Source organism: Bombina bombina, chromosome 3, assembly GCF_027579735.1.
Source record: "Bombina bombina isolate aBomBom1 chromosome 3, aBomBom1.pri, whole genome shotgun sequence".
NCBI classification, from domain to species: Eukaryota; Metazoa; Chordata; class Amphibia; order Anura; family Bombinatoridae; genus Bombina; species Bombina bombina.
The window spans coordinates 232,291,051-232,305,016 of record NC_069501.1 but is presented as its reverse complement, the minus strand read 5'-3'; the positions used below and the strand labels follow the sequence as shown (position 1 = coordinate 232,305,016).

The 13,966-nt window shown below is 43.2% G+C and overlaps 1 protein-coding gene across 1 annotated transcript in view; it reads right to left on the bottom strand.

The window, feature by feature from the left end:
- The window catches only part of BLTP2 (bridge-like lipid transfer protein family member 2), a 258,947-nt gene that overhangs the window by 23,933 nt on the left and 221,048 nt on the right, over positions 1-13,966 (bottom strand). The window contains 2 exon segments of the mRNA XM_053706196.1: positions 5,103-5,204; positions 5,402-5,532. Of these exon segments, the coding sequence (XP_053562171.1) occupies positions 5,103-5,204; positions 5,402-5,532 (233 nt within the window).

The following is a 13,966-nucleotide window of genomic DNA, read 5'->3' as shown; positions in this document are numbered from 1 at the left end:
TCCGCCTGAGGATCCCTGGACCTAGACAGGTACCTGGGAAGTTTCTTGTTTAGATGAGAAGCCATCAGATCTATTTCTGAAAGACCCCACATCTGAACAACCTGAGAAAACACATCTGGATGGAGGGACCACTCTCCCGGATGTAAAGTCTGACGGCTGAGATAATCCGCTTCCCAATTGCCTATACCTGAGATATGAACTGCAGAAATTAGACAGGAGCTGGATTCCGCCCAAGCAAGTATCCGAGATACTTATTTCATAGCTTGGGGACTGTGAGTCCCACCCTGATGATTGACATATGCCACAGTTGTGATATTGTCTGTCTGAAAACAAATGTATGGTTCTCTCTTCAACAGAGGCCAAATCTGAAGAGCCCTGAAAATCACACGGAGTTCCAAAATATTGATTGGTAATCTCGCCTCTTGAGATTTCCAAACCCCTTGTGCTGTCAGAGATCCCCAAACAGCTCCCCAACCTGAAAGACTCGCATCTGTTGTGATCACATTCCAGGTTGGACGAATAAAAGAGGCCCCTAGAATTATACAATGGTGATCTAACCACCAAGTCAGAGATAGTCGAACATTGGGATTTAAGGATATTAATTATGATATCCTTGTATAATCCCTGCACCATTGGTTCAGCATACAAAACTGGAGAGGTCTCATATGAAAACGAGCAAAGGGGATCGTGTCCGATGCTGCAGTCATGAGACCTAAAACTTCCATGCATATAGCTACTGAAGGGAATGACTGAGACTGAAGGTTCCGACAGGCTGAAACCAATTTTAAACATCTCTTGTCTGTTAGAGACAGAGTCATGGACACTGAATCTATCTGGAAACCTAAAAAGGTGACCCTTGTCGGAGGAATCAAAGAACTTTTTGGTAAATTGATCCTCCAACCATGTTTTTGAAGAAACAACACTAGTTGATTCGTGTGAGATTCGGCAGAATGTAAAGACTGAGCTAGTACCAAGATATTGTTCAAATAAGGAAACACTGCAATACTCCGCTCTCTGATTACAGAAAGTAGGGCATCGAAAACCTTTTAAAAGATTCTTGGAGCTGTCGCTAGGCCAAAAGGAAGAGCGATAAATTGGTAATGTTTGTCTAGAAAAGAGAATCTCAGAAACTGATAAAGATCTGGATGAATCGGAATATGAAGATATGCATCCTGGAAGTCTATTGTGGACATATAATGCCCTTGCTGAACAAAAGGCAGAATAGTCCTTATAGTCACCATTTTGAAAGTTGGCACTCTTACAAAACGATTCAAAATTTTCAGATCCAGAACTGGTCTGAATTAATTTTCTTTCTTTGGGACAATGAATAGATTTGAATAAAACCCCAGACCCTGTTCCTGAAACGGAACTGGCATGATTACCCCTGAAAACTCCAGGTCTGAAACACACTTCAGGAAAGCCTGAGCCTTTACTGGATTTGCTGGGATGCATGAGAGAAAATATCATCTCACAGGAGGTCTTATTCTGAAACCTATTCGGTACCCCTGAGAGGCAATACTCAGAATCCATTGATTTTGGACAGAATTTGTCCAAATATCCTTGAAAAATCTTAATCTGCCCCCTACCATCTGAGCTGGAATGAGGGCCGCACCTACATGCTGACTTGGGGGCTGGCTTTGGTCTCTAAAATGGCTTGGATTTATTCCAATTTGAGGAAGGCTTCCAATTGGAAACAGATTCCTTGGGGGAAGGATTAGGTTTCTGTTCCTTATTCTGTCGAAAGGAATGAAAACGGTTAGAAGCTTTAGATTTACCCTTAGGTCTTTTATCCTGAGGCAAAAAACTCCCTTCCCCCCAGTGACAGTTGAAATAATCAAATCCAACTGAGAACCAAATAATTTATTACCTTGGAAAGAAATAGATAGCAATCTAGACTTAGAAGTCATGTCAGCATTCCAAGATTTAAGCCACAAAGCTCTTCTATCTAAAATAGCTACAGACAGATTTAACATCAATTTTGATGATATCAAAAATGGCATCACAAATAAAATGATTAGCATGCTGAAGCAAGTGAACAATGCTAGACAAATCAGAATCCAATTCTTGTTGCGCTAAATTTTCCAACCAAAATGTTGATGCAGCTGCAACATCAGCCAATGAAATTGCAGGCCTAAGAAGATGACCTGAATATAAATAGGCTTTCCTTAGATAAGATTCAAGTTTCCTATCTAAAGGATCTTTAAAAGAAGTACTATCTTCCATAGGAATAGTAGTACGTTTAGCAAGAGTAGAGATAGCCACATCAACTTTGGCGATCTTTTCCCAAAACTCCAATCTAACTGCTGGCAAAGGATACAATTTTTTAAATCTTGAAGAAGGAATAAAAGAAGTACCAGGCCTATTCCATTCCTTAGAAATCATATCAGAAATAGCACCAGGAACTGGAAAAACCACAGGTGGTTTATAAACAGAATTTAAACGTTTGCTAGTTTTAATATCAAGAGGACTAGTTTCCTCCATATCCAATGTAATCAACACTTCTTTAAACAAAGAACGAATATACTCTATTTTAAATAAATAAGTAGATTTGTCAGTGTCAATATCTGAGGCAGGATCTTCTGAACCAGATAGATCCTCATCAGAGAAGGATAATTCAGTGTGTTGTCGGTCATTTGAAATGTCATAAACTTTATGAGAAGTTTTAAAAGACCTTTTAAGTTTATTAGAAGGCGGTATTGGCAGACAAAGCCTTCTGAATAGAATCAGCAATAAAGTATTTTAAATTCACAGGTATATCTTATACATTAGATGTTGAAGGAACAGCAACAGGCAATGTACTATTACTGATGGACACATTATCTGCATGTATAGGTTTATCATGACAACTATTACAAACCACAGCTGGAGATATAACCTCCACAAGTTTACAACAAATGCACTTAGCTTTAGTAGAACTGTTATCAGGCAGCAGGGTTCCAACAGTGATTTCTGAGACAAGATCAGATTGAGACATCTTGCAAATGTAAGAGAAAAAAACAACAACAACATATAAAGCAAAATTATCAATTTCCTTATATGGCAGTTGCAGGAACGGGAAAAAAAATGCAAACAGCATAGCCCTCTGATAGAGAAAAAGGCAAGAGGCATATAGGAATGGGGCTTTAAATAATAAAAATATATTGGGTGCCCAGAATGACGCAAAACACAAACAGAAAAAAAAAATTTGGAGCTAACATTCCGGAAATGACACACTCACGTCATTGATCACGCAACCTTGTGAAAGGACTCGGCTTCAACTAAGACGAATTTGCATCATCGAACGTAACTTCGCGCAAAAAATGACGCAATAAACTTTAGCATTTTGCGCCCTCGCATTTGAAAATGACAGTCAATTGAAAAAAGACTATACTCCAGGTAAGAAATAAATTTTCCTAAAAAATGCATTTCCCAGATATGAAACTGACAGTCTGCAAAAGGAAATATACTGAAAACCTGAATCATGGCAAATATAAGTACAATACATATATTTAGAACTTTATATAAATACATAAAGTGCCAAACCATAGCTGAGAGTGTCTTAAGTAATGAAAACATACTTACCAAAAGACACCCATCCACATATAGCAGATAGCCAAACCAGTACTGAAACGGTTATCAGTAGGTAATGGAATATGAGAGTATATAGTCGATCTGAATAGGGAGGTAGGAGATGAATCTCTACGACCGATAACAGAGAACCTATGAAATAGATCTCACGTGAGGTAAACCATTGCATTCAATAGGTGATACTCCCTTCACATCCCTCTGACATTCACTGTACTCTGAGAGGAATCGGGCTTCAAAATGCTGAGAAGCGCTTATCAACGTAGAAATCTTAGCACAAACTTACTTCACCACCTCCATAGGAGGCAAAGTTTGTAAAACTGAATTGTGGGTGTGGTGAGGGGTGTATTTATAGGCATTTTGAGGCTGGGAAACTTTGCCCCTCCTGGTAGGATTGTATATCCCATACGTCACTAGCTCATGGACTCTTGCCAATTACATGAAAGAAATACCGGCACTCAAGGTACATCGCCGCCCCATACTGAGAGCTGCGCCTCTATTATATGCTGCGATTCCGCCATTTACTCAAAGCCATATTGACTAAAGCGCCCCAGTGAGGACCGCAATGCGGCCATTTACACCGGCACTATACTACAAAAGCACCATATTCTTTACTGAGTGCTGTGAATGTAGTCAAATATCCCAGCGCCATAGATACGAATGTGGCATTAGAAGCTGGCACTATACATTACCAACAGAGTGCTGCAATATGCACCAGTGCTCACTGAACATAAGCGCCCTATATAGAGAGCTTTACGCCAGCACCAAATATCTTAATTTCAGGGCAAAACCAACAGAGGGTTAATCAATAATTTGAAAACCAGAGCTTTCCTTTAAAGTTGCGTTAAAAAGATGCCAGTTAATGCCATGCTGCTCATACTTAACTGATATCCCCAGATGGGGATATAACTAAAATTCCTAGATCCATCTAACAGGGCAATGGAGGCTTACCATTAAACGTTCCCCCTATCCCTGATGACAGTATCAGAATACCTGCCAAGGGAAGGAAATAAGCAATATAAATGGACTTAACGCCCAGGGTCTTCTGCTGTGGAGCAGACACAGCAATTCCCAGTCTATTAGCTTCATCATACTCTGACAGGATCCTGGGTAGAAAAGAAAAACAGAGTAACCAACCCTGGTTTTCTATAAGAGGTGTAGCAATAATGTGTTGTAAAGCAAAGACCACCTCGCCGCCTTTTAACTGCTAAAAGCCACCATTACTCTTACTAAAGAGATTGCTATGGACACAGCATAGCTCCAATCCTTGCTTGCAGGGTAAAGTACCCATTAAAGGATTAAATATCTTCAGACACCATCTTCGCACATCCTCCCGTGACCGTGGCAAAGAGAATGACTGGGGATTATGGTTAAGGAAAGTGACACATAACAGCTCTGCTGGGGTGCTCTTTGCCTCCTCCTGCTGGCCAGGAGTTGAATTCCCACTAGTAATTGGAATGAAATCGTGGAATCTCCATGCCTTAGGAAAGAAAAGTGAACTATTGTAGCCTTTTAACATATTTAATGGTCCTACAAACCTTATAGCTGACACATAGAGGCACCTGTGGGATTTTGATATAGATAAAGGAGTTGTTCATTGCAGCTCGCTCCTTCATTTTGTCCAGATCATCAACAGGGTGCTATTCAAAAAAACAAAACAAAAGCATATTTTACAGATGGAAAAAAGGTGCAATGAAGAAGCTGTCAAAGTGAGATCGGTCATTTAGATTTCCACAGGGCACTGAGAGAAATTAAACATTGTCAAAATGTATGTTCAAATGAAATAAAATGTTTAAGATGTAGCTGGATTATTTCAGCTTTACATAGTTTTTCTTACCTCTGGTGCTTTTCTAAATGACCGTCTAACTCCTGTTGTTCGATTTAAACCTTGACCTACTCCTTTTCCTGGGCCTAAGGATGCAGTGTCTTCAGCTACGATGAGCTGCCTTGGCTTCCCCACTGGCATCCCTTTAGTAGAAAGAGAACAAAACATGTAGAGTATGTATCAGTATGTTACTTTTTTCTGCAAATATTTTTTATAAAAAGTTTTAAATTGTCAAAAAAAAAAAAGTAATAATAAAGTCAATGGTTGAGTAGTATCTAGGAAAAGTCTACATGACAAGATTGTTTTATGTGAGATCAGGATGCATTAGCTTTCCCATTCTTAGAATTATGCCCATGAGTGATATGGAAGATGAAGAAGGACATTAAGCACAATGTTTTTGTCCTGCATAGTATCTCTCAGAGGAGCTGAGAAACAAGTCCTAGTAGTCTGCCACATCACAATTCATTTCAGACAGATAGCACAAAAACATAATTCATGTAAGAACTTACCTGATAATTAATTTCTTTCATAGTGGCAAGAGTCTATGAGCTAGTGACGTATATCCCATATGTCACTAGCTCATGGACTCTTGCCACTTACATGAAAGAAAAGAAGGCTACCAGGTGAAGCAAATCTGAAGGAAACCGACAGGAGGAGAACCGGGAAGAAACAGTTCAACTGCATTTTCATCCACACTCCAGGTTTATTGAGCAAAAGGGTCAGACTAAACCAGAAGAGGAGCAGAAGTAATTAGCTTTCAAAGATGCTCAAAAAAATTGCTGTGGTTTTTCATTCCTGAAGAATTAAGAATGTAAAAGTATGAGGTTATAGGAAGGACCAAATGATTTACTTTATCTGAGATCTCAAATCCAAGGAACGTTAACCTGGACTTTCCTATTTATTGACTCTTTATGCCAAACTAGTGGAAAACTTCACATATATGACCAGACCTTAATGTTGCTTTAGACTGGAGAAGTAGATAAGAGCATTGCCTAAGATAGGCAACCATGAATTATTTAAGGTATCCTAGAAAATGTCATTTACAAAATGCTAAAAAGTAATCAGATCATTCCAGAGATCAAAAGTGTGTAACCAGGTCTTCTAAATAGCCAAAACGGATTAAAAAAACTGTCATTAATTAATCTAGTTTTCTAATCCATGCCAAGTTGTATGCACCACAATGATTAAGGGGACATGAAACCCAAAAATGTTCTTTCATGATTCAGATAGAGAATACAATTTTAAACAACTTTCCAATTTACTTCTATTATTTAATTTGCTTCCTTCTCTTGTTATCATTTGCTGAAAGGTTTATCTAGAAAAGTTCATGAGCGGCAGAGAAACTAGGTTCTAGCTGTTGATTGGTGGCTGCATATATATATTGAATGTGATTGGCTCACCCATGTGTTCAGTTAGAAACTAGTAGTGCATTGCTGCTCCTTCAACAAATTATACCAAGAGAATGAAACAGATTAGATAATAGAAGTAAATTAGAAAGTTGTTTAAAATTGTATTCTCTATCTGAATCATGAAAGAAAAATTTTGGGTTTCATGAACCTTTAAGTAGGATTAGTGCTACAGGGCAGTAAGGGGTTAAGAAGATGGCCAGAAGCTTCACAGTAACAGAGTCCTTTCTTAAGATGACACATTTTGTCAGCATAAGACGGAGGACCACTGGTGAGATCCAACTTCAATCACATCAGTAAAAGCTTCTGACATTGAAGGTTCAGGTATAACTATAGATTAAAACACACAGCTCTTGCCTGGGCTAATCCCTTGTGGGAGACTAATAAACCTGTGATTTCAAATTACCCTGAATTTGTGGCCTCCTTTCGAAGGGTATTTGATGTTCCGACTCGCTCCTCCTCTGCTGCTAAACAACTCATGTCCATTCAGCAAGGTACAATATCTGTTGCTCAGTATGCTATTGAGTTCCGTACGCTTGCCGCAGAGGAAGGTTGGAACAATGAAGCCCTTGTTGCTGCCTTCTTTCATGGGCTCTCTGATGCGATTAAAGACGAAGTTGCTGCCAGAGATTTACCAGAGGATCTCGAGGCATTGGTGTCTTTTTTGATCCTAATTGACATCAGACTCAGAGAGAGGCCCTCTTTTAAAGAGCGCTTGCGAAAGCCTCCTGTTCCGTTGTCTCCTACGTGTTCGTTCCCACCCATGCCTCCCTCTTCTCCCATGCCTCCTGGTCCCGAGTCACCAGGTACTGCTGAGCCGATGCAGTTGGGATTCACGTGTCTCTCCGCGGCGGAGAGGGTCTTTAGGAGGAGGGAGGGGCTCTGCCTCTATTGTGGGTTACAGGGCCACCTTTTGAAGTCTTGTCCTACACGGCCGGGAAACGCTCACACCTAAGGTCCTGTCGGGGACAGACCTTGGGTGGTTTATCCTCATCCCCGGAACCGCTTAAGGAGAAACCTTTGGTCACGGTTGTCTTTTCCTGGGTGGACTCCTCCATAGTCACTCAGGCTCTTGTTGACTCCGGTGCTGCAGGCTATTTCATTGACAGTGCTTTTGTATCAAAGCACTCCATTCCTGTTTTGCCTTGGTCCGTTACGCTTGCTATTGAGGCCATTGATGGCAGGCCCCTTCAGCCCGCACTCGTTACTCACGAAACTGCTCCATTGTCCATGGCTGTTGGGGCTCTCCATTTTGAAACCCTCCAGTTCCAGGTGATGAACTCTCTGCATTTTCCGGTTGTTTTGGGTTATCCCTGGCTCCAAAAGCACAATCCCAGTTTCGACTGGCGCAGTTCCGAAATTTTGTCGTGGTCCCCGTAATGTATTTCCACTTGTCTTCGGAAACCAATTAAAGTCTTGTGCACTTCTTCGGTATCTCAATTGCCAGAGGAGTACTGAGAGTTCCTAGACGTGTTTGACAAGGTGCGTGCCGGTACGTTGCCTCCTCACCGGTCTTACGATTGTGCAATAGACCTGCAACCCGTAGCCATTCCTCCCCGGGGCCGAGTGTACCCTCTGTCTGTTGCAGAGAATTGTGCTATGGAGGAGTATGTTGCCGATGCTCTGTCGCGGGGGATCATCCGCAAATCCTGCTCTCCTGCAGGGGCTGGCTTCTTCTTTGTGAAGAAAAAGGGTGGCGAGTTAAGACCATGTATCGATTATAGGGGTCTTAATCGTCTTACCATTAAGAATGCTTAGCCTATTCCGCTTATTACGGAACTCTTTGACTGCCTCAAGGGAGCTACGGTCTTTACTAAACTTGATTTGAGAGGAGCATACAATCTCGTTAGGATTAAGGAGGGCCACGAATGGAAAACAGCATTTAACACTAGGAGCGGGCATTATGAGTATCTTGTAATGCCCTTTGGCCTATTTAATGCTCCTGCTGTTTTTCAGGAATTTAATAATGATGTCCTACGAGATATGTTGCAACAGTGTGTTGTGGTGTACTTAGACGACATCCTCATACACTCACCCACACTTGAGGCTCATCGTTCTGATGTTACACGGGTTCCATCAGACTCAAGTAACCTTCCTAGGTTATGTTATCTCCATTGCAGGGTTCTCCATGTATCCTGACAAGTTATCTGCAATTCTGCAGTGGCCTCGCCCAGTTGGTCTTCGGTCTATTCAACGTTTTTTGAGGTTCGCCAATTACTATAGAAAGTTTATTAAAAACTTTTCTTCCTTGGTCAAACCTATCACAGACATGACCCGTGAAGAGAATGATCCACTCCATTGGTCACCTACTGCCATTAAGGCCTTTGATAGTCTTAAGACTGCCTTTGCTGCCGCTCCAGTTCTGGCTCATCCTAACCCTGTCCTGACTTTCGTTCTTGAGGTCGATGTGTCTGACACTGGAGTAGGTGCCCTCTTGTCTCAATGTCCTGACAATTCCTTGCATCCGTGTGGTTTCTTCTCTAAGAAATTGTCTCCAGCAGAGTGCAATTATGAAATTGGCGACAGGAAATTACTGGCCATAATTTTGGCACTTAAGGAATGGAGGCATCTTCTCGAGGGTACTAGCGTGCCAGTGCTCATTCTTACTGACCACAAGAATTTAACTTATCTATCTGAAGCAAAACGTTTGTCGCCCCGACAGGCCAGATGGCCGCTATTTTTGTCTCGGCTTAATTATGTGGTCTCCTACCTGCCTGGTAGTAAGAATGTTAGGGCTGATGCCCTCTCTCAACAATTTTTTCGCCTCTGTCCAAGGAGGAGTCTGTACCATACGTACTAATTTGACTTCTCCCTTGGGGGAGGAGATCCTGGCTGCACAAACCAATGCACCTTCTGAGAAACCTAGTGGTAAGTGTTTTGTTCCTGAGAATCTTCTAACTAAACTTTTGCACACTTACCACTATCCTAAAGCCGCAGGTCACCCAGGCAAGAACCAAATGATTTGGTCTGTCACTCGACAATTCTGGTGGCCAGGTCTTCGTTCTGATGTTGCTGCGTATGTTGCCTCCTGCTCAGTTTGTGCACAGAATAAGACTCCTCGACTTCTTCCTGTGGGTCTTCTTCAACCTATTGCTAATGGTGAGCGTCCTTGGACACATCTTTTCATGGACTTCATTGTCGAGCTCCCTGTTTCCAATGGCAATACTGTTATCCTTATGGTGGTTGACCGGTTTTCTAAAATGTCACATTGCATTCCCTTGATGAAGCTGCCTACCGCTCAGGAGCTTGCTTCAATTTTTGCCCGGGAGGTCTTCCGTTTACATGGGTTACCCAAGGAGATAGTGTCAGACCGGGGTAGCCAGTTTGTCTCCAGATTTTGGCATTCCTTTTCTGCTCAAATGGGGATCCAGCTTTCCTTCTCCTCGGCATATCACCCTTAATCCAATGGAGCTGTAGAACAGTCTAATCAAGCTCTGGAACAGTTCCTCCGTTGTTATGTCTCAGATCACCACAATAATTGGTCTGAACTGTTACCTTGGGCAGAGTTTGCTCGTAATAGTGCTATTAATGCTTCCTCCAAGTTATCCCCGTTCATGGCGAATTATGGGTTTCAACCATCCTTGTTGCCAGATTCATTCATGTCTCAGGGTATTCCGGCTTTGGAGGAGCATCTCCGGCAACTCCGTTCCACGTGGGTGCAGATTCAGGATTGCCTTCATCGTTCTATGCAGCTCCAAAAGTTCCAGGCTGATCGTAGGCGTCTGCCCGCACCTTCCTACCAGGTTGGTGAGAGAGTTTGGCTGTCCTCCCGCAACTTGAACCTTCGTGTGCCATCCAATAAATTGGCTCCCTGTTATGTTGGTCCTTTTTGAATACTCCGACGGGTTAATCCTGTGGCCTACGCTCTTGACCTTCCTCCTGCTATGCGCATCTCCAATGTTTTTCATGTCTCCCTCTTGAAACCATTGGTTTGTAATCGGTTTACCACTGTGTTGCCTCGTCCCCGTCCTATCTTTGTTGACAACCATGAGGAGTATGAGGTCAGCAGCATTATTGACTCTCGTATGTCCAGGGGCCGTGTACAGTATTTGGTTCACTGGAGGGGCTACGGTCCAGAGGAGCGTTCTTGGGTTCCCTCCTCTGATGTTCATGCTCCCGCCCTCCTCCGTGCCTTCCATGCCCGTTTCCCCAATAAGCCTTTTATCCTCCCGCGGGGGAGGGGTCGTTGAGGGGAGGGTACTGTCAGGGTTTTTTCCCTGTTGTGTTTGCCATGTGCTGCTGGCAGCCATTTTACTCACCTCTCTTCCTGACTATGGTGCATTGTGGGGGATGCTGCTCATTTCCTCCACTTCCTTTTATGGCCAGACTGGTGTGCTTCATCCATGTGAGACAGGAAGCAGTCTCAGAATTGTGATGTCATCACTTATTATTTAAAGGGCCTCTGTTCAGTATGGTTTGCCTTTGCGTTGTCTCAGACCTTTTTGTGAGAGTTCCTGTGTATTACCTGGCTGCCTGACGTCCTTCCTGGTTCCTGATCCCTGGCTTGTTCCTGACTCTGCTGTTTCCTTGTTCCTGATTTCGGCTCATCTTGCCTGTAAACAGAATTTTAATGCACGAACCATGTCCAGATTGTGCAGAAGCCGTTCCTTCTGAGAAGAAGGATTAGGACACAAGGAAGGAACAACAATCTCCTGATTAATGTTCCGGTCGGAAACTACCTTAGGGAGAAACCCTAACTTGGTACGTAAAACTACCTTATCCGAATGAAAAATAAGGTAAGGAGACTCATACTGTAATGCTGAGAGCTCTGACACTCTACGAGCAGAGGAAATAGCAACAAGAAACAAAACTTTAGAAGATAACAGCTTAATATCTAAGGAATGCATAGGCTCAAACGGAGCCCCTTGAAGAACCTTAAGAACTAAATTAAGACTCCAGGGAGGAGTAACTGGTTTGAACACAGGCCTGATCCTGACCAGGGCCTGACAAAACGATTGCATGTCTGGTACGTCCGCCAGACGTCTGTGTAACGAAATAGACAAGGCAGATATTTGACCCTTTAGGGAACTTGCCGATAAGCCCTTCTCCAAACCTTCTTGGAGAAAGGACAGAATTCTAGGAATCCTAACTCTACTCCAAGAGTAGCCGTTGGATTCACACCAATATAGATATTTACGCCATATCTTGTGTTAAATCTTTCTAGTTACAAATCCACACTTGGATAAAATTAAGCGTTCAATCTCCAAGCAGTCAGCTTCAGAGAAACTAGATTTGGATGAAGGAAGGGACCTTGAAGTAGAAGGTCCTTCCTCAACGGAAGTCTCCAAGGTGGAAGAGATGACATGTCCACCAGGTCTGAATACCAAATCCTGCGAGGCCACGCTGGTGCAATGAGGATCACCGACGCCCTCTCCTGCTTGATTTGAGCAATGACCCGAGGTAGCAGAGCGAATGGAGGGAATAGGTATGCCAGACTGAAATTCCAAGGTACCACCAGAGCGTCTATCAGTACAGCCTGAGGGTCCCTTGACCTTGATCCGTACCTCAGAAGCTTGGCATTCTGTTGAGATGCCATGAGATCCAATTCCGGCTGACCCCATTTGAGAATCAGGCTGGAAAACACTTCCGGATGGAGTTCCCACTCCCCCGGGTGAAAGGTCTGTCTTCTCAGGAAGTCCGCCTCCCAGTTGTCCACTCCTGGGATGTGGATCGCCGACAGACAGCAATTGTGGGTCTCCGCCCATTAAATTATCTTGGCTACCTCTGTCATGGCCAAGGAACTCTGCATTCCTCCCTGATGGTTGATGTAAGCCACTGAAATTATGTTGTCCGACTGGAACCTGATGAACCGGGCTGAGGCTAACTGGGGCCAGGCCAGAAGAGCATTGAAGATTGCTCTCAGCTCCAGAATGTTTATGGGCAGAACAGACTCCGACCAAGTCCAAGTTCCCTGAGCCTTTAGAGAGCCCCAGACTGCGCCCCATCCCAGAACGCTGGTGTCTGTTGTCACAATCACCCAAGAGGGTCTGCGAAAGCAGGTTCCCTGGGAGAGATGATCATGAGACAACCACCAAAGAAGAGAATCCCTTGTCTCCTGCTCCAGCTGTATTCGCGGAGACAGAACCGCATAATTTCCATTCCACTGACTGAGCATGTCTAACTGCAGAGGTCTGAGGTGTAAACGGGCGAATGGGATGATGTTCATTGCCGCTACTATCAGACCGATTACATTCATGCACTGAGCCACTGATGGTCGAGGAGAGGACTGAAGCGCTAGGCAAGAATCGAAAATCTTTGATTTCCTGACTTCTGTCCAAAAAAATCTTCATTGATAAGGAATCTATAATGGTTCCCAAGAAAATTACTCTTGTACTTGGAACTAAAGAACTCTTTTCCAAATTTACCTTCCATCTGTGAGCTTGCAGGAAAGATAACAAAATTTCTGTGTGGAATCTTGCTTGTTGAAAGGATGGCGCCTGGACCAGAATGTCATCCAGATAAGGCAACACTGCAATGCCCCGCAATCGGAGCACCGCCAACAGGGATCCCAGAACCTGAGAAAATTCTGCGAGCTGTGGCAAGGCCGAATGGAAGAGCCACAAACTGGAAGTGTTTGTCTAGAAATGCAAACCTTAGAATACTTGTAATGGTCCCTGTGGATCGGAACATGAAGGTACGTGTCCTTTAAATCCACTGTTGTCATAAATTGACCCTCTTGGATCAAAGGAAGAATGGAACAAATAGTTTCCATCTTGAAGGACAGTACTCTGAGAAATTTGTTTAGACTCTTGAGATCTAAAATTGGTCTGAAGGTTCCCTCCTTTTTGGGAACCACAAACAGATTGGAATATGACCCTAGACCCTGTTCCTGCATCGGAACAGGAAAATATCACTCCCAGGGTTGAGAGGTTCCGTACACAGTGTAAGAACGCCTCTCTTTTTGTCTGGTCTACAGATAATCTTGAAATCAGAAACCTGCCCCTGGGAGGAAAGTTCTTGAACTCTAGTTTGTATCCCTGGGACACAATGTCCACTGCCCAGGGATCCTGAACATCTCAAACCCAAGCCTGAGTGAAGAAGGAAAGTCTGCCCCCCACAAGATCCGGTCCCGGATCGGGGGCAGGCCCTTCATGCTGTCTTTGATTCAATAGCAGGCTTTTGGATTGTTTTCCCTTGTTCCAAGACTGATTGGGTCTCCAGGAGGGTTTGT